Source organism: Semicossyphus pulcher, unplaced genomic scaffold (genome assembly GCF_022749685.1).
Source record: "Semicossyphus pulcher isolate SPU_LCO1_2020_fin unplaced genomic scaffold, fSemPul1.0.p SCAF_2, whole genome shotgun sequence".
NCBI lineage: Eukaryota > Metazoa > Chordata > Actinopteri > Labriformes > Labridae > Semicossyphus > Semicossyphus pulcher.
This window is the reverse complement of record NW_027211693.1, coordinates 23,986,116-24,004,831: the sequence shown is the minus strand read 5'-3', so window position 1 is coordinate 24,004,831 and position 18,716 is coordinate 23,986,116. Positions and strand designations below refer to the sequence as shown.

Genomic DNA, 18,716 nt, shown 5'->3' with positions numbered 1-18,716 from the left:
TGGGCGAAAGATTTTTCACAGTATCAAAAGTGAATTTTAAAAAAAGAAACAAGCCAACATACACTTGGCTATTATTGATATAGTATAAATCTACATTCGAAACATTAAGATAATCTTCTCTAATTGAATATAACCTGGAAAGCATCAGAGATGTAATATGAAAACAAAATCTTAGCACAGATTCAAGAAAGAAATAATCCATCGCAATGAAAGCCATAATGAGAGCTATAACATTGGTACTGATGTAAAATAGGCCCTTGTCCCAAAGGTATCAACTCTTCAGTTGTATTTCCCATCAAAAGATGATCAAGACTTGGACTTCAGATAGGCTAGCTGAGGTACAGGATGCCACCAAGGTCACAGTACAGGGAAAAGAGTAGAATGGTTGAAATTGTAGCTCACACACACAACCTCCATAAACGCATGACAAAGGCTCAAAAGGGCCCAAAAATCACTCAATATGTACAAGCATTGAAAATAACTGTCAAACAATGTGTGATGGTTCCAAAGGTAAAATGAACAATGCACACCGGTGTACCTGTCACTGCTGGGATATAGGGGTTAAAATAACAATTAGAGAGTGAGAAAACTGTGGTAAAGGACTTTCTTCTACAGATGGCAGCGTGTATACTGGGTAAAGAGATATTGTTCAAGATAAACAGCAAGGAGTGACGTTGAAGTGACTGACACATTTAGCTTTCCTGATAAAGAAGGGGGGCAGTATTCAAATATTTCCATCCTAAATTTCATGCGTAGGAAAATATTACATGGTTACTTAATTTGATTTATTTTTTATTAAAATACATCCTGTTAGCCGAGTGTTGCACACCTTGTAGGTGTACTCAAAACTGTCAAACATTCATGTTTTGAAAGCATAATTTCATCATTTTCATGATCAGTGTGGCCGCTAGTTCATCCAGTTTTCTACCATCATTTACAACATTATTTGATGATCAAAGTTGAATATTGAAAAAAATATTCCCATTTGATTACGATCAACAAGCACCCAATGCACTGCAGTGAAATCAATGCATTGTTGCTGCCTGCAGAGGAGTGTTTTTTCATAAAATGTCAAACTGTTGTCTTGTGGTCGTTCTACACACGTGTACAGTATGAGATGAATGATCTCGTGTGTCAACTGAGACTGGTGTTGTGGGCGGGACACTGGCAAGGCATAATATATAATAATGGTGAGCACCAAATTGAACTGATTGGAATTCAGAAGTTTAACGACGTTAAAATGTCTCAGATTTGTGATAAAAACATTTATTTCATGTAAGGTAATTGTTTACATACTACATAAGCACATAGATGCAGTGGATTCAACAGACTTTTTTCCATTTTTGCATCTCATTTAGTGAACATTGCAATAATAGCAAAGGGTCAAGTTGGCCTTAAGAATGATCCCCGGCCTGTCAGCCACGACAAGTTATGTTTCAGTCTTCTGAATGGAGAGTGTGAATTTGAACCAGGTTCCCTTGGCTTAGTAAGGAAGAGAAGAAAACAGGGAATGAGAGAAGGCCTCGGGCCAAATAGGGCTCTACTGAAAGAGTTTGTGTCGGTAAGTTTTTTCTCTGGCACTCGTCCAAGTTATTGAGCTGCATTGGAAGGAACCTTTTTGAGGCTGAAGTTGGACCAATTCACTGCTACCTTCTGGCGGGTTTGTTTTGCAGAATCAAGGCAAAACCTGGAGGGAACAAAGACAGACGAACAGGAGGAGGAGGAGGAGGAGGAGAAGGAGGAGGAGGAGACAAAATGCCAAGTTTTAGTGATGCAGTTAATGTGAATCAGTAAAACAGTTTTGTTTAAAGTTTGTATATAAAAAGTATCCTGATAAACAGCTTCACTACCTTTTAAAGTATTCCACCTCACGATCGATCTCATCCATTTCAGTTGGATCCACATCTTTAGGGAGAAATACATCATCTAGGGAAAAACAATTTTACATTAGTTAACATTATAAATAAAGAATTTCATATTTTTCATACGATGTTGCAGCTGGTTTATAGTACCGATAGCACTGCTGGATTTCTCGCCCTTGTTCTTGTTCTTCTTATTCTTGCCCTTGGATTGCTGCTGCTGCTGCTGCCCGTTTGCTGTAATGGTGGGGTGAGCTCTGCTGTCCGAATCCTGCTCCGACCGACTTCCTCGCGTTTCTGTCTCACCTTTCCCCCTTTGTGCATTCAAGAGGCTACCGTTTGTTCCATGTGCTGGATGTTTGGACGATCTACTCTCCTCGGCCTTCTTGGGCCCATTTCTCTGGTGGTCTGCAGAGTGCTGGGGCTGCTTGTTTCCAGCTTTTGAGCCATTGGAGGCCACTTCTTTAGACTCATTGGTTTTCTGTGTTTCATTCCCAGAGGCAGCTTTGGTTGGTTTGTTGGAGTTTTGCTCTGACACAGATTGCTCATGCCTTTGCTGCTGCTTTTTATTCTTCTTTGTCTTTGCACCAGCGTTTCCAACCACTGAGTTCTTGGGATCAGGTACATCTTCCTTCGATTTAGCTGTAGCTTGGGCTGGCACCTGTGGCAAACTGTCAGATCCAGTGGAAATGCATCTCTCTGGGGATCGAACCCTTATGAGCTTTGAGAGACTTGGGGTTGTGTGCAACCGCTGGATGTCTTTGGACCCAGCAGAGACCCCTGATGCCGTGGTGGTGGTGGTGGTGGTGTTGTTGTTAGGGGATGAGACAGTTGTTGTGTCATCCCATCCATTAACCAGGTCCAGATGGCTCTTAAAGTTTCCCAGTGAAAGAGGAGCCAGGTCCAGGTCTATCTGCTGCAGGTCAGAGGAACCATTGAGATGAGACAGTAAGTGGTTGCCCTCCAACGTGGCTGCTTTCTTTGGGAAGTCGTTGACGTCCAGATTGAGGTCGTACATACTAAACGAGGCCCGGATTGAGTCTTTGATGGTGTTCTTAATCTCTTCGAGCCGACTGGTGAGGAAACTGTTGACACGCTCCAGCTCCAGCTGCGGCCAGTCGAGCAACCGGCTGGCTTCTGAGCCATCAGGGAGGGGCTCGTCCGCAGGCTCAGATGGATTGGAGTGGGGGTCACTGCCTGCAGCACCCATGTTGCCAAGCTGAGCTTTTTCCTGAAAGGGGAACAGGTACACACATAAAATGCAATTATTGGGACAATAAATAGTATCATAATTAAACCACCCAAAAAATTGCATTAAATGTTTGGTCAGATTCGTTATCTTACTTTTTAGATTAACTAAATTTAAGAAATTCTTTTGAAATTTAGATGACACTTCCAAAAATCCCAACCGTCCAAATCCAAACTTTCTGCACATGTACTGGAATTGCTCTGGGGTTGTGTATTTTTGGAAAATGGTTTCTACAACTATATCTAACCTACTTTATATTAGCGTTCCATATTGTCCAAAGCTGCTCCTCTTGAATGATACATCTTCTTTAGCTCTCTCATTTCATCAGAAGCTTGTGTTATTTTTTTGTCTGACAGCAGCAAAAAAAATGTGAGCCCTTCACTAGCACCCTCCACATTCTCTCTCCCGTAATCATTGGCTACAATCTTTATTAGATATATCGTATATGGAGATGTCAGTGGCAAGAATGCACAATGCTAAACAATCTACCACCAGTGCCTGGGCTTCCTTTACTGACAAAGTAAAATTTTTCTTAGCATGCGCACTTAGTCAGAGACCCTACTCAATTATTGTTATGCAGCTAATATCATACAGATATTTTCAAATTTGATCTTATATTCAAGAAATCATTAATTTTTATTTCATTTTACTTTATTTCATTTATTTATTTGTCCCCTCATACTCTCTTTCTTTCTCCATTTTGATGTATTAAGGCTGATTGTGATATAGATTGGGTTGCCACCAGGGGTGGGGGGTAATTGTTGTGTACTTCTTTGTGTAAGTTGTTTGCTGTCCATGTTAAACATCAAGAAAAAGTTAACAAAAAAAATAAATTATTTTAAAAAGGTATAATAAGTAGGATTTTTACAGATATAATATAAATCATCACTTATGGGCACACACTCATAATGGGCACTTATGAGTGTGCGTGCAGACCCTTGTGAGACCCTTCCCTCTGCATCTATTCTGTTGTTTTGCTTTGCCCCTCCGTGCAAAGCAAAACAGGAGGGGCGCTGTTGTGGTTCCCTGACATAGGTGAGTGTGGGTGGTGGTTCAAATTAGCATCTGAGCCCCATTCAGACGGGGGGAACATGGTGAGAGAGCGATGCAGAGCTGGCCTTCTTTCTGTTGGACAGGCAGGTGCCTCAAACCTCAACCTCAAAAATTGTTTATCTCAGTTTTTCTCTCTTTTATCTTGTTTATCCCTAATGCAGTATCAGACCTGTTTAAAGTGTGTGTGCTTGACTGAAATTGAAGGGACTGAACTTAGCCAATTTTTAGGCAAGTTATTGAAGCATTTTTAGATAATAATCATCCATTCAGAACATCTGCTTCTTTTCTCTAATTCAAACATACATGTTCAGATAACTCACTAGCTTATCAAGAAAACTGTTGGTTGTTTAGGTACTGTATTGTTTAGAGTATTAGTTTCAAAATCTTCCAAATTAAAATGTTTTAAATGGAATAAAAACATTGAAAGACCTCATTTCCAAAGTAACCCACCTTCTTCTTCTGTTTGTGCCGTGCCCTTTTGGCCGCCTTGGCACTGTTGACAGGTTTGGGCTCAGAACTGTTTATGAAGTCTAGCAGCTCGTCGACGTCCCGGTTGTCAATGGCACCAGTCACCGTCAGGTCTGAGTCCTGACGCTGAGGCAGCTCCTCTTTACGCCGGGTCAGACGTGAGCGGAGCTTCTCTCGGATCTCTGCGTAGTTTCGGCTCGTTGGTGCAGCTGGAGGCTGCGACCAAATGATAAATTACAATTTACTCATATTGTTAGCTTTTTAGGCAACAGGAAGTTTTAGTTACAACTTAACAAAAGGATTGCAAAAACATAAGCGTGAAATTACCGCATTGTGTCCAAAGAACTCGCAGTAGCAGCAGTCGCAGTACTTCCCGTCCTTCTGGTTGGTGGAAGAGGAGGCACAGGAGCTCCTCTCAGAGCTGCTGTCTTCATCCTCCCCCTCCTCTAGCTCAGACGGAGGGTGGCACAACGTCCCATTAGTCATTTTGTGCCCCTTACATGCCTGGTCCCTACAAAAAAAGGAAGAGTTAACCCTCATAAGGGATTTGCATCCTGAATAAACACAGCTTCAGAAGCTCCAGAAGAGCAATACTGATACAGTTACACTAACCTGCAGGCCCCAGCTGTCAGATGGCCTACATTTGAAGTGGCCACTGTTCCCGCACTGTGTCCATTACACGGGTGGTTACAGCCCATGATCGATGTGCCCAGTTTGCTGTGTTGTGTGTTCACGGCAGGAATGTGGGAGTTTTTGCAGGGGCTGGGCTTGTGGACAGATGTTGGACTGTCTGGACTGGGTGAACTGAGTTTGGCTGTGGGGCCGTGGAGGTTTGGTACCAGCGGGGAGAAGGGAGCGTGGGCTGCAACACCGGGGCCAGACGAGGAAGTTACGTGACCGTGCTGCCCTGAGCTCGGTTTTGGGGGCAGGAGTGAGGAATGCTGGGAAGAAAGGCCGGTAGGGCTGTTGGGGGGTACCGACAAGTCTGTGTGTTGATGGTGGTCACTGGGGTGGAAGGCTTCACCTGGACAACGGAAAACATGATGTGATAAAATGACAAAAACCATAGGCTCATTAGCTTATGATGATTTCTTATTAGCTGTATTACAATATACACACTAATGCAAATAAGTCACTTTTCTATAGATCCATCAAGGCTTCTTTAAAGTTGAGTCCAAAGCAGGGTTGTCACAATACCAGAATTCTAAACTTCGATAGGATACTAGTAAAAAAAATAAAAAACGATACGCGATACCCGTTTCAGTACGAGGGCAACAAAAAAAGAACTCTTAAGCCCTTTTAAAATGCCAGTTCAAGGCAAGATTATTACGCCTCTGTTACGTTCGGTCTTCTCTGTAAAACGCACGGAGGCGTAATGGTGGGGCGAAGTCCGGCATCAGAGGTAGTAACAGTAACAGAGGCGTAACAGGAACAAAATGGCGTTTGTGTAAACAATGCCATGTGTGTATTTAATGCACGCGCTATTTGTTTAGACCACGCGCACATTTTGCTTCCGCAACGCTACGTATGTGGTCCAGTGTAGAATGACAAAGGTGGCACGAGGACGGAGCTTCGTTACGGCACTGAGGTGGAACCGCAGCGTAAAAAAGGCATTAGGTACCAAAATTGGGTGATGTTATTGTTTTTAAATTTCTTCTTGCACACAGTGCTGGTACAGAAAAAGTCACTGAACACAAAACCAGCTAATTTTTTAAAATCATATTATATATTGCAGCATCGTTGCACTCCTCTTATTTGCACTATTGTCTTTCGTAGGCTTTTTAATGTTTCAGTGTAGACAGAGAGCGAAGTTAAACCGGAGTCAAATTCCTTGTATGTGTACATACCTGGCCAATAAAGCTGATTCTGATTTGACATACTGTTTACAGTGATTAAAGGCTTCATGATTATTTGATATTGTTAAGACGCATAATAAAACATAGCCTACCCTCTCAAATACCAATCATAAACATAAAAAGAAGTGTTAAGTTTTGCCTGTATCTGCAGACTGAATTTCCCAGAGGGAGTCATCCCAAAGGGATCAATAAAGTTGAGTCTAAGTCTAAGAGAATCCATCCTTTATCTGTATTTTCTCATGTTCTTCTAATTCTGCTGTGTTTGGGACATTTCTGGGAGTCAATAGTTGTGCAGTGGTGTTCAGCACACAGACAACAGTCTGCAGGAAGGGACGAAATGTAAAGACCAGGTAACAGTGCCCCCTCTCCTCTCCGCTCTCTGTCTGTCTGCAATAATGTAGACACATAATGTAACTTGTTCGTCTTTTACAAGATGTCAAAAGGACTCAACAATATGTCGGTATTTGCAGACATGTGAATGAGTACTGTGTCGTTGCTGTAGAGCTGCAGGTGACGGAGGGCAGAGCAGACAGACACAGTCAGCAGTAGGAAGCATGACTTCAGGTGCAGACAAACTAAACCCTGTACCTTCCTGTGGGGTTGTACGGAGGTGTAGGTGTGTTAGCTTGTTGTTTAGAGCGTAACCGCAGTGAAACAAGCGTAAAATAAAGTCCCATTTCTCTGTTTTACTGCTTTATTTACATTAACGGCGCTCGCTCTCTTCTATGTCGCTCGACCACAGCTCTCTCTCTTTTGCTCGCGGCAGACTTGGGTTGAAAACTGATCGTACATGTGTTTTTTTTCAAAGCTTGGGTACCTTTCAGTACCATCGATCATAAAAAAAATGGGGATTGTAACGTTTAGAACACGTGGTATCAAAAAAGTATCGAAGAAGAAAATTATGACAACCTTAGTCCAAACTAAAATACAAACACTGGCATGCCAATATTGTTAATGTAAAAAGTCAACAAACTCTAACAACAGGCTGCGTCATGAACGTCATTTCTTACATACTTGTCTATGCACTATGTGTGTTACTGGAGGATACCTCTAGAGGGCAGACCAGAGAGCTCAGGTCGTATGCAACTATCGTATGTGCGGGATGTAAACAACAGACATGGCGACACTCGAGGAGGATGCCATCATGTTCATTCTGAGATCACAGCAGAATAAGTGACAGGTTTTGTGTGTTCGGTGGGCAGAACACGCTGTCGGCACGGCCCCCCGCTCCGTTTCTCCAACATTTTGCTCCGTGCACGGACGTAACCGCTCCGGACTTGTTTCCATTTAGTTTTGCAGGTTTCCACGTCAAATTCTAAAAGGATCTTATCTGTCTCCAGCTGTTTTGACAGGCATGTTTTTCTCTGTGCAGTGACAATGACACATCGAACAAATGTGGATAACCGCGGACTTGACCAGCTCTTCTTCAAAGCTTTTTGCCATTGTTGTCCCTGCTGCTGTGTTGACCTTGACATCCCCTCTGCTGCGACACTGCCCCTACCGATCATGTGCATACTGCATAGCTTAAATTTTTGAGGACGTGCACAGGAGACACGCCAAACAGACACAGGGAACACAGGGCAGCCAGTATATCTCCGCCTTTAGGAGTCAGAGGAAAAGTTACCTGGTGGTGTTGGTCGACGGCACATGGTCTTGAAGTGCTTGGGAGTGGTCTTACAAAGGTCTGCTGAGGTAGACATGGAGTTTCCAGCAGAAGATCCGCTGGAATTCTGGGATGACGGGTGACTGTAGGGACAGACTTTGGGTGCTGACATTTTAGCAGATTTCCCAGGCGCTTCATGGAGCCCTCTTTTCTCATGACAGGCCGAACCTGCTGCTAGACCTGCAAATAGAAAAAAATGTTTCAAAAAAATTGAACTGTTACGATAAAAGCAAATTGTTTTCACAGACTTTGCAAACACCCAAGCCTGGGAAAACATCTATGAAAGTCATGACCTTAAAAATGCAGTAAAAATAGGTGACAAGAGGAACACTTGGAAATATGTATACTATCACAAAATCACCATAATGTTTTCTGGAGTTTGAGATAAATCCCTGCTTTTTGGAGGCGTGTTTTAGCAAGTTTATTTGTCCATAGTGATAACTTTTCACTATTATGAGACCCAGAGGATGGAAACCTATTTGGATAACCAAAATAGGACTGATAAAAAAGAGACGGAAAGTAGCACTACAACATCTAAACTATTTAACATAGTCCTTTATTTTAAAAAAGTAACTCTTAATGGCAGCCCAACCCTAAACCTTTTTTGTTTGATATAACTTATACTTGAGAAACCAGCAAAGAAGGGCACAGCTAAACTCACCGAGCAGATATACCCTTATTTAGGGCTCCTTTTAATTACCCAAGTTTAAATGCAATTTGGCACAATGAACCATTAACATATTTGCTAAACTAGAAATACAAGCACAGTTATACTCAGTGTAACCGCAGGGTGATTTCATGACAGCCAGGAAACAGGAAGAAAACAGGCAACAGCAAAGATCATAGCTGTCTGAAACTCTGTTCTTCCCATTTGCTTTGGCCCCGGACCAACACGTTTCACTTTCACAGTCAAATTTCCTCTTATGATATCTGGTATCACAATAACGGCTTAAAAATCATAGAGCTAAGTAGAGCACCTGAGCTACTTTAGTCGCACTAAACCATGAAACACTCCAAACATAAAGTACAGGTATTTATAAACATCAGACTTTAGTCAATTTACTTTTGATCTGTTTACTGTAATGTCTTACTATGCCTGTTAAAAGACATGCTTAAGATAATATTAAAATTTAACATGCTATTATATGACAGCAAAAATATTATAGATTCAAGTAAATGCATCTAATTTGTGTATGGATACAATTCCATTGGATAACCTATAACATCCATTACAGACAGTATTAGACGTTATTTAAAAGAGCAGTTCGTCCCTGGAAAAAGGCCCCTGTCAGTCAAAGCTGGTGTTCTCTGTAATCAATAGAAGCAATAATGTTTGAATTGGTGCCATAGCTGTGGAGAAAGTTCTACAAACAGCTTTTGGTTTTGCCCATTCTACGTTCCTACAACACCCAGCATGCATTGTGCCCTTCCTCTGAAAGGAACGTCCCAGCGAGAGACACTGCAGTGAAATACTACCGTTTTCGCTGCAGGCACTGACTCAGAGCGGAACAGAATCTGAAATACGCAGAGAAAGTTCTCTTCATGTCTGCAGTCTACATTTCAAACCCGACGATTTTGAACGAGACATGACATCGGAGGCGAGCGTCCTACACTGAGGAAGTATAGTTTAGCGAGCTCCCTGGCCTCCGCCAGATAAAGCTTTTTACGTAGTCTAGCGGAGGTTTTCCAGGGCCCATTGGAGAAGCGGATAGCGTCCTCCAAAGGCACAGAGTGAAATTGTTTTTCCACCATGATGGCATTAGCATTAGCTCCATAGCTCCCCAAAATAGTATGATAGGACTGAGGTTGAAAATCAGCAAACTGGCCCTTTAAAGAGAAGTATCACAATGCATGCAAGAGATGATTACTTGTCACTGTCCCTATGAAAACATGTTTTGGAGGGTCTCGTCATATTGTAAAGCTGCAGGTCCTAATCTGAGAATAATGAGTGTGAAGAAATGCTTCCTTCTGTAGATTTAGAAAAAGCTGAAGATTTTGGTACACTGATGTTGGAACAGTGCATGGTTCAAGAAGATCAGGCTGACTACTGCATCTACTCTTCTGATATTTTACTGTTATTACAGCAAAAATTACTTTTCTATTCAAACAGCAAAATTTAAATTAAAATATAAAAAAATATGTATTTGTTGATTGTTAAAATATATATAGTTTGAATATTTTAAAGGGGTTTCTTCTTGATATTCCATAAATGGTGACTGAGGTCATATTTTCTGAATTCTTAAATCATCTTCACTGGCAATTCTGTTATTTCTAAATTTATCTCCACTATCTGAGGACGCTTGGTAGTTTTGACAAGAGGCTTATTTTAAAACATTTTTCCACCTTTCATCCTGCTGAGCTGTAAGAAAGTAGAACCTGTGAACTTCACAACAAGCTTCTTTCTTCTTTAAAAATGCACCTTCTTTGTAACACCTGAACAAAGTGTTCAAAAATATATCAAACATTTACTGCTATGTAAGAAAGCTAACAAGCCGATGGTGCAGCTCTTATTTTAACCAAATTTAGGTCCGTTTTACAAACCTGAAACCTACAACATAGTCTGAAAGTGAGGTGTGTGATGTTTTAAACTTTGCTGTCAGTGTCATTAAATATTTTCTGCCGCTGTCTTTCACCCTGACATGACAGACCTTGTTGTGAGTGTGACGAAGTGTTGTGGTTGCAGTGCTCCCCTCCGTTGGTGTGGGCAGAGTTCCAGAGACCTGACAGTTTGTGGGCTGACAGGAAGGAACTCGGGTCCCAATCCACAGTACTTTGCTCGGGGTAACCGTTCCCACAGCTCTGGGACTTACAGGAGGAAGAGTGTGACAATGGTACCTGAATAAAAAAAAACACAACGAAAAAACCAAAGTGCTCAATTACAGGGTTGTTTCGAAGGCTTACACTGTAGCAAAAACGAACTACCAATATTAGCTTATAACACATTAAGAGATGTGTCAATCAATCTTAATTAAAAATAAATAAATAAATAAAGTTAAATAAAAATCACTGTTCAGCAACCTCCCCCTATGTTGCTTTTTAGCATTTGCAAGTATCAGCCAAGAATCAACAACACATCTGCAGTCCAGCTTAAGTGTGGTGATACAGTAAGTCTTAGGAATTTGCATTTAAGTAAAGTATGTAAAAACATCCAAAGAAGTAAAAAAAAAACACTGCTGCCTTACAAAATTCCACAGACACACGAGTACAAATAATTCAACTGGAGAGAGAAAAAGTAGACAGTATTTTAAACTTAACACGAATAAACATGAAATCCAATGTGACATTTAGACAGATACTTTTAGTGAGTAAACACATGCAAATTCAAATCTGTCGGGTGAATGGAGATGAGCTTACCTCAGTCTACAGAAACTAAAACACAGTTTTACTAAAAAGTAGGAAAAAGAAATCGTGAAAAGGTTCCAGACATATGACCCAAATCAGTCCCATTTTATTTACCGGCGTTGGCTGCTCCTGGGTGCTCCGCCTCTCCTCCTCTTCCACACTCTTGCAGCAGCTCTGACAGATCCACAGAGGCACCTCTCCCAACAGGGACTGTGACAGCGAGGGCACGGCATCAGCAAGCTTACGCCCTGGCGCCTCCCGCAATAAGGCCTGGGAGAGTGCAGGCACGGCATCAGCCAGCTTGGTCCCATGGCCCCCAGGGAGTCCGTTAACAGAGCCTGCTCCCCAATCCTTAAACTCACGGTGGCACAGGAGGCAGCAGGTGTGCATAGGCTAGGTAGAGAAAGGATAAAGAGGTCAAGTACTAGCATGTGATTAATAGCTGAACTGTGATGTGACACATAATTTGAAATTAACATCAAACAGGCTAGATATCTTAGAAAACAAATCTGTGATATTTCCCAACATTGAAAGCATTTAAACAGATGATCTTTATGCTAATATTAATATGTATGTGCATATACACTCAGTTTAAAGATGATCAAAACAAATGCAGTCTACTACAAAAATAATGCAAAACATCCTCCAGTTAGAAACGGGCATTAAGGCTGGGCAATATGACAATATATATCATTAAAACGATATGAAAATGTCTATCGTATGTGTTTTTCTATATCGTCTCTATCGTGATGTCACAAAACCAGCGGCTGAACTGCTTTACGGCTATTTTTACGGCATTTTGAAAAAGTTTTACTTTCTAATCCTTGCACATGGGAGTAGCCTAAACCTGGAGCGAACCATAGAGGGAGGCGCTGTTTATTAACGTGGACAGGGTGGACTCACAACGTGCAGAAAAGGTCTCAGGCTCAGCTCAAGCGAAAAGGGAAACTCAGTACTTTTTATTTTACAGGATTATCCAAAAATAGGCTTTACCATGTGGTTATTTCATAAAGACTAATTATTTGATAAATTAACAGAAAACATGCTATATCGTGATATAGATCGTTATTGAAATATGAAAAATCTTATATGGTGATAGGATTTTGGCCATAAAGCCAAACCCTAAGTGACATCGATACGATCCAAAACAGTTCAAAAGAAAAGTGGACGCTTTAAACTTCACAGCAGAAGGTTAATTGCGAAGCTGTTACATGGTATTTAATCTAAATTAACTTAAACTGGCATAGACAGATGGATTATAATTACCTCTCAGTATTCTCTGACAAAACATAAATTTATGAAAGATATTACGGTTTTACAAACAACTATGTAACTCATAATTACTGAAGCACAACACAATTCTGCCAAGAAATTTATATTGCAAAATTTGACACCTATGAGGCCTGTCTAGACGGGCACCTTTCACATGAGGTATACAATGTTATTACTCAGTCCAGGCAGCAGCCAGGCTGGCGCAGAGGTCAGGTGTAAGGTTAGCCGTGTCTGAGGGACAGGGGTCCAGCGTCACAACTGTTACTATCAACTTAGCAGGCTGACATTACTGATACAACTCTGCATCACTGACTGATGTCTGCATGCGTTCAAACTTTTGACATCAGCTCAAAAGAGACGAAGAAGAGTTTGGCAAAGCAAAAAAAGCATAAATAGTACGATCTAGTTATATAAACAACTCTCAGTGTTACCTCCCCTTATTATGAACCCGTTATCACTTATGGCTAACTAGCTCATTAGCTAGTAACTGGTTAGCCTCTACTGTCTGAGGGGTTCAAGTGTAGGCAGTAAGCACGCTTGCAGCACGCTAGCATGAGATGATAGCCCGGCTAGCCTCCTGGCTAATGTTAGCTGGGCGGGTGGAGAGTAGTAAACGCTGGAAATGGGACGACCTGTCCGAGACACAATGTCACCTGTCCGGCAAGGGAGAGACAGTCTGCAGTGCTAGCCACAGTGCCTCAGAGCCGCCTGCTCTGCTCGCTAAGTTGAGCGTATTATTTATTTAATTACATGTCAAACGACGTGAGAGCTCTACATCCACAACAACATTAACACTAAAACAGCTTCCAACCAGCTACATGTAACTTCTCCTCTGCAAGATTTAACTACAAAAAACACAAACACAATGGAGGGTGCTTGGATTAGCAGAGAGGTGCTAGCTGAGATGCTAGCTAGCCTGTGTTAAAAGCAGCGCTTGGCTCGCTGCTAGCTAACCTACCTGGTTCGCCCTGGTGGTGGCCAGCCTATCCAGCCCAGCATCTCCGCCGCCACCGCCAGCTGCATCGCCGGGAGAGACTGGGCTCTTCGGTGCGGTCTGCTGTCCAGGACCGAGCTCCTTCTGCGCGACCCCTTGCTGCTTGCTTTTCTTCCTTGCCATCACGACGCTATTTATAAAACGCTTTGGCCAAGTTTGCACCAGTTTCAATGATTTAGAGAGCACACTTTCGTTTCTTCTCGGACCTCAAAATGTTCTCTATCTCCTCCAGTCAAGACAACAGTCAATATGGCGGAGGACTGGCACACTCAGGAGTTCATAGGTTAAAGATACTGCTGGCAAAGAGGCTTCACTGCAATACGGAGTATACAGCTGAAACCCGATACAGTAAGTGAAGCCAGACGCCGCCATATTTAGAAAGGGCAATCCTCCCCTCCCACTTTCTTATGTCTCAAAAGACAATTAAATCGTCCCCCCTGCTCAGTGTAGCAATAAAAGCAGTTTTTTAAGTGTTTAAACATATTTTTAAGGATATTGTTGTTAATACTCGCTTGATACATCCATAATATTGCTATATCGTGTTTTCAGCATGAAGTCTGTATCTTACATAGCAATAGCACAACACTAACATGTATTATTATGGAGAAAATATCTCAATTTTCTCTCTCTAACAATATCTAGACTTAAGTCGAGGAATATAGATTTTTTTCAGACATTGAGACATTAGTTGGACAGAGTAAAATAAGTCACAAGGGTAACAATAATTACACACATATATAACAGCACTACTAATTCATAGCCAATAAACGTATGCAATGGTTTCTTGTTTCATTTATTAGGCGCAAATATGCTTCAGCACACGTCAATGTCACTGTTAACCGGTATAAAATGTCAGAAAAATAAAGGTGCCGTGAGAGGGGATGGGGGCTTGACTATGACGTTTTACGTTGTCTGTCGATGCCTTTAAAGGCTTTCGGAAATTGTATTGGCAGCGTAAATGGGCCATAACGACCAACCCATGGACCTATTACAGAAAGGTATGTTAATTTTTTGCTTGATATTATTTTTACATTAATAGTGTTCATGACAATATGATCTTATTGTATTGTTAGATATATGACTTTTTACAATGTCATTATTGTATTCTAGGCATTGGGGTATTAGCTTATGCACCAGAACTGTCTGTACAGGTTAATGTCACATTTGAAAAATATTATTGATATTTCAACCAAATAATAACTATTTGTTTGCCGATAACAAACCACTAGATACCAATACTTTCGATTGTCCCTTCTGTTATCATATACGGATGATCGTAATCGTAACGAAAGTTCCAGATGTCCGAGCTTACGTGAACACTTGAAAGCAGCGCCAGTGTTGGGAGTTCAGTGGATTGAGGACGTAGCACAGACACAGCTTCAGCTACTTCGGGCTACTGACGCTTTGCACCACAGTAGGTTGTTTACCCGCTTTTGTTTTATCTCAACAAAAATAATAATGGAAGGAAACGTCTGCAACATCCAGGTGCTTCTTCGGGCTGCAGAGTTTGTGGAGAGAAGAGAGCGGGGTAAGTATTTTATGACAAACTGTCAGTCTACAAGGGAGGAAGTTGGTTATTGTTAAAACAACAAAATGCTCAATGAAGCGACTGTATCTATGCAAGCAAAACATATTACAGAAACATAATGTAATACATTTGTCCGAGAAACCATCGAGATTCTTGCTAGAGGGTTATTTAATGCGATCTTTCTCATTTGACTCAGTGACCTACATATCGGTCGCATCATTGTACTCAAAGGCGCCAATCTGCTCCAGTTTGAAAATGAATCTGAGCGCTTATTGGGATGAATGAAAGCGAGGCAGAAACAGACAACGCTTCAACTTTCTGTCATTATTTACACACTTTAGACATTGTGTCGTGTATTTGTGCTTGAGAGGCTGCAGAAAGTGGTTTCATTGTTGTGAATAGCTAGTGTGTGATGGCGCCAAAACTAAAAACAGATCTTCCAGCTGATGATGCTGATGACAGGAGTCGGGTCTATCTGTCCCCCCTTATTTCACAGCTGGTAATAGATGGTAATAGATGTGTATTTGTAGCAACAGGCTCGCTTGTGTTAAGAAAAGTTAAAACTTTATATTTAGCCCTGCACACCATTGAGTTTCAGACTATTTTTTATGTTTGTTTTACACATTGTGTGGTTTCTTTTTCTGCGCAGAGGCAGAACATGGATATGCGTCAGTCCTGCCTCTCAGTCCAGATTATTCCGATAAGAGAAGCAAACAGAAGAGCAAGAAGATATCTGCTGGTGGCAATAGGTGAATACATTACATAACAGATAACTGACAAGAGGGCGTGGTTGTGTAGTTTGTCTTTCAGTTTTGAGAGAGCTCCCTTTTAAGCATGAATACCTCACACCCACACGGTGCTGAGCAGCACTTATTATGATGAGTGTATTTTAGACCTTAACATACTTTCTTTCTGTCACTGTAGGTCGGTTCACAATGAGCTGGAGAAAAACAGGTAATGAAAGTTGTCATATAAAAATTAAAAATTTTTTTAGGTTCATTGTTTATATATTCTAGAAAAAAATAAGCAACAATGTTGAACTTCCTGTTTACACGTGCATGGATAAATATCTTTATTTGCTGCTTGTTGTGCTTTGCAGACGGGCTCAGCTGAAGCATGGCATGGAGCAGCTCAAGAAGCAAGTCCCTCTGTCATCTGACTCTACAAGAAACACCACCCTCAGTCTGTTGAGACGAGCCCAGCTTCACATAAAGGTAGACAAAATACCCTTGCATCGTACTGTATAGAGAGTTAAAGTAAACTTAACTCATATAGGTGTTTGTCCTTTGCTGCTGAATTCACAGCGTCTCCTTTTAAATAATACGCCATGTTACTTTCTTTTACAAGAGCATTGTTATTGTGCATTTGTTTGTGGTGCTTGGTGGCCTCCAAATGCTTTTGTGTCTCCTGCTCACTCGACCGCCTCTCTGCTTTCTCCCTTCAGAAGCTGCAAGAGCAGGATGAGAATGCGGAGCAGCTGAAGGGTCGCCTGCGCTGGGAGCAGAGGGAGCTGCAGGTTCGGCTGGAGCAGCTGCAGAGAGGAACAGAGAGGATGAGGAACAACAGTCAGGGGTCGACCATGTCCTCCGAGAGGTCCGACTCTGACAGAGGTAGGTCTCTCAGGAACAAGAAAGGAGGGTCTCAACTCAGAACAGTTGGCAGTGCAATACAGCTTTTGTTTCAATAAGCATTTTTCATTCAAACCAAGTAACAAGTACATTTCTCATGTGTCCATCTCTGCTTGGTTACCTTACAGAGGATGTGGAGGTTGATGTGGAGAGCATCGTGTTTGACTGCATGGACTCTGATGGACTGAGCATGACACACACTGATTCAGACCACTGTTACTCCAGCATGGACAAAGCCTGGCTATGACGGCAGTAAAGCAGTAACTCGTGTAACCAGGTAAACAGGAAGAGGAGAAACATTCCAAAAACAAGCAAACTGAGGAGGATGTGGGAGGCGAAAGATGTTACCATACAACTGGACATATTTTTGTCACACAGAAGGAGTAACTTTGGACTATCTCTTTCCAGAATATTTCAGAATACAAGCTAAACCATAACATGAATGAGCTGTGTCCATTTGCACTGAATAGCAGTTAAAATCACTGGGCTGGGATGGATGTAACATAATGCATATATATTTTCTGGCAAGCATTAACAGCATTTCTTTAAAAGCCATGAGACATCTATAACTTTAATGATTTAAACCATTCTGACCATTTATTTTAAGGGCTTTTTAATATCCAAATAAGGGCTTTTTATTCAATACTCTTAACTTATTCTTTACTACAGTATGTCTGTACTGAATTCTGCCTTAAATCAGATTTATTCTAGCATTCAATACGGCTTTTCTTTAGCACTAAGTTCATATTTCAGTAATGTCATGTAGCATGCACTTAAACATTATTCTGTGCTATTTTGTTGTATTATTATGTAAGTTCAGCCATGTATTTTGATCTTTTCCTTCTGTTGCACAAAACGTCCTCATATTGCACTTGTTTTGTTCCTAAAGGATTGTGGGTAAATATCAAAAGGAAACAGAAATGAACTGGTCATATTTGCACATTTATAACTGGCAATTAAGTAACAGTGCCAAGTGTTCATCTGGTGTATTTGTAGACAATTCAGTCTGTAATTAAGTGCAAGAATTCTGATGCCTAGTATTAAAGATGCATTAGTACGTCACAACTGTACACTTCATGGCTTTTGCATTTGTCAGTATAAATGTAAATTATGCATGCAACACAAACAGCCAGGCAGGTAATGTCTACTTGTAATCATGCAATGTATGTTGTATTACAAGTATGTATCATATTCATTGCTATGTATTTAATAACTGAAGGTGCTTTTTCTCTTCACTTTGTATATGCAAGATGCCTTATCTTTTATTATTATGTATGCATTCATCTGTCTCTCCGCCCAGTAATATTATGTAGCATTTTGTACTGGTGTAAGTTTTTTTTATCGAATAAATATTTTCTATATTTATGTGCTTTTGTGTTCATTTCAGTGGACTGAACACTTTGTGAACTGTTTTCCCCAGTTGTATTTATTTGTCCTTCTGTGCGTGACCAGTACAATCACAGAAGGAATTTTCCCACTTGTTTTAAATATAAAGTAGAAGTAATAGCTATGTAGTTAAAGAATATAAAGCAAAGATTACAGGCAAGTTTTAAAATGAAAGATAAATTGATATACTGTTTATCATCAAGCAACCCCAGAGATATGTCCTGCAACCCTTCGTAGGTGTTCTGTCCCCAGGGACTTTGGGGGTGGTCCTTGCATTGCAGTCGGGATTGATAGTTATACCCAGCATTTTATTTCTGCCAACAATTTTAAGAATCTGTGGCTGCACAAACCAAAACATTGTTTTTTGCAGTCTGATGTCCAAGTTCAGCTCCTTTTAATCTTTTATGTCGGCAAAAAT

At 41.1% G+C, this 18,716-nt stretch overlaps 2 protein-coding genes across 2 annotated transcripts; one reads left to right on the top strand and one right to left on the bottom strand.

Moving 5' to 3' along the window:
- Window positions 1-9: 9 nt before the first annotated feature.
- fam193b (family with sequence similarity 193 member B) lies at window positions 10-13,976 on the bottom strand. Its single transcript, XM_069670613.1, has 10 exons — window positions 13,721-13,976; window positions 11,605-11,883; window positions 10,797-10,983; window positions 8,110-8,328; window positions 5,242-5,653; window positions 4,957-5,140; window positions 4,612-4,845; window positions 2,013-3,090; window positions 1,851-1,926; window positions 10-1,687 (listed from the first exon to the last, which is right to left on the bottom strand). Exons 1-10 carry the CDS (start codon window positions 13,877-13,879, stop codon window positions 1,591-1,593), a joined length of 2,925 nt encoding a protein of 974 aa, XP_069526714.1. The 5' UTR covers window positions 13,880-13,976; the 3' UTR covers window positions 10-1,590.
- Window positions 13,977-15,144: 1,168 nt separating this feature from the next.
- mxd3 (MAX dimerization protein 3) lies at window positions 15,145-18,277 on the top strand. The gene is made up of 6 exons (XM_069670103.1): window positions 15,145-15,284; window positions 15,934-16,033; window positions 16,209-16,238; window positions 16,384-16,498; window positions 16,729-16,894; window positions 17,041-18,277. Exons 1-6 carry the CDS (start codon window positions 15,215-15,217, stop codon window positions 17,157-17,159), a joined length of 600 nt encoding a protein of 199 aa, XP_069526204.1. The 5' UTR covers window positions 15,145-15,214; the 3' UTR covers window positions 17,160-18,277.
- The last annotated feature ends 439 nt before the right edge of the window (window positions 18,278-18,716 follow it).

Bases quoted from the DNA above. Each gene is read 5' to 3' on its own strand.
- fam193b (XM_069670613.1), bottom strand. From the start codon at position 13,879: ATGGCAAGGAAGAAAAGCAAGCAGCAAGGGGTCGCGCAGAAGGAGCTC. The intron at 10,984-11,604 runs GTAAATAAAATG...TTTTTTATTCAG, and splicing joins CCCAGGAGCAGCCAACGCCG to GTACCATTGTCACACTCTTC. The intron at 1,688-1,850 runs GTAGTGAAGCTG...TGTTCCCTCCAG, and splicing joins GAGGTGGAATACTTTAAAAG to GTTTTGCCTTGATTCTGCAA.
- mxd3 (XM_069670103.1), top strand. From the start codon at position 15,215: ATGGAAGGAAACGTCTGCAACATCCAGGTGCTTCTTCGGGCTGCAGAG. The intron at 15,285-15,933 runs GTAAGTATTTTA...TTTTCTGCGCAG, and splicing joins TGTGGAGAGAAGAGAGCGGG to AGGCAGAACATGGATATGCG. The intron at 16,239-16,383 runs GTAATGAAAGTT...TGTGCTTTGCAG, and splicing joins AATGAGCTGGAGAAAAACAG to ACGGGCTCAGCTGAAGCATG.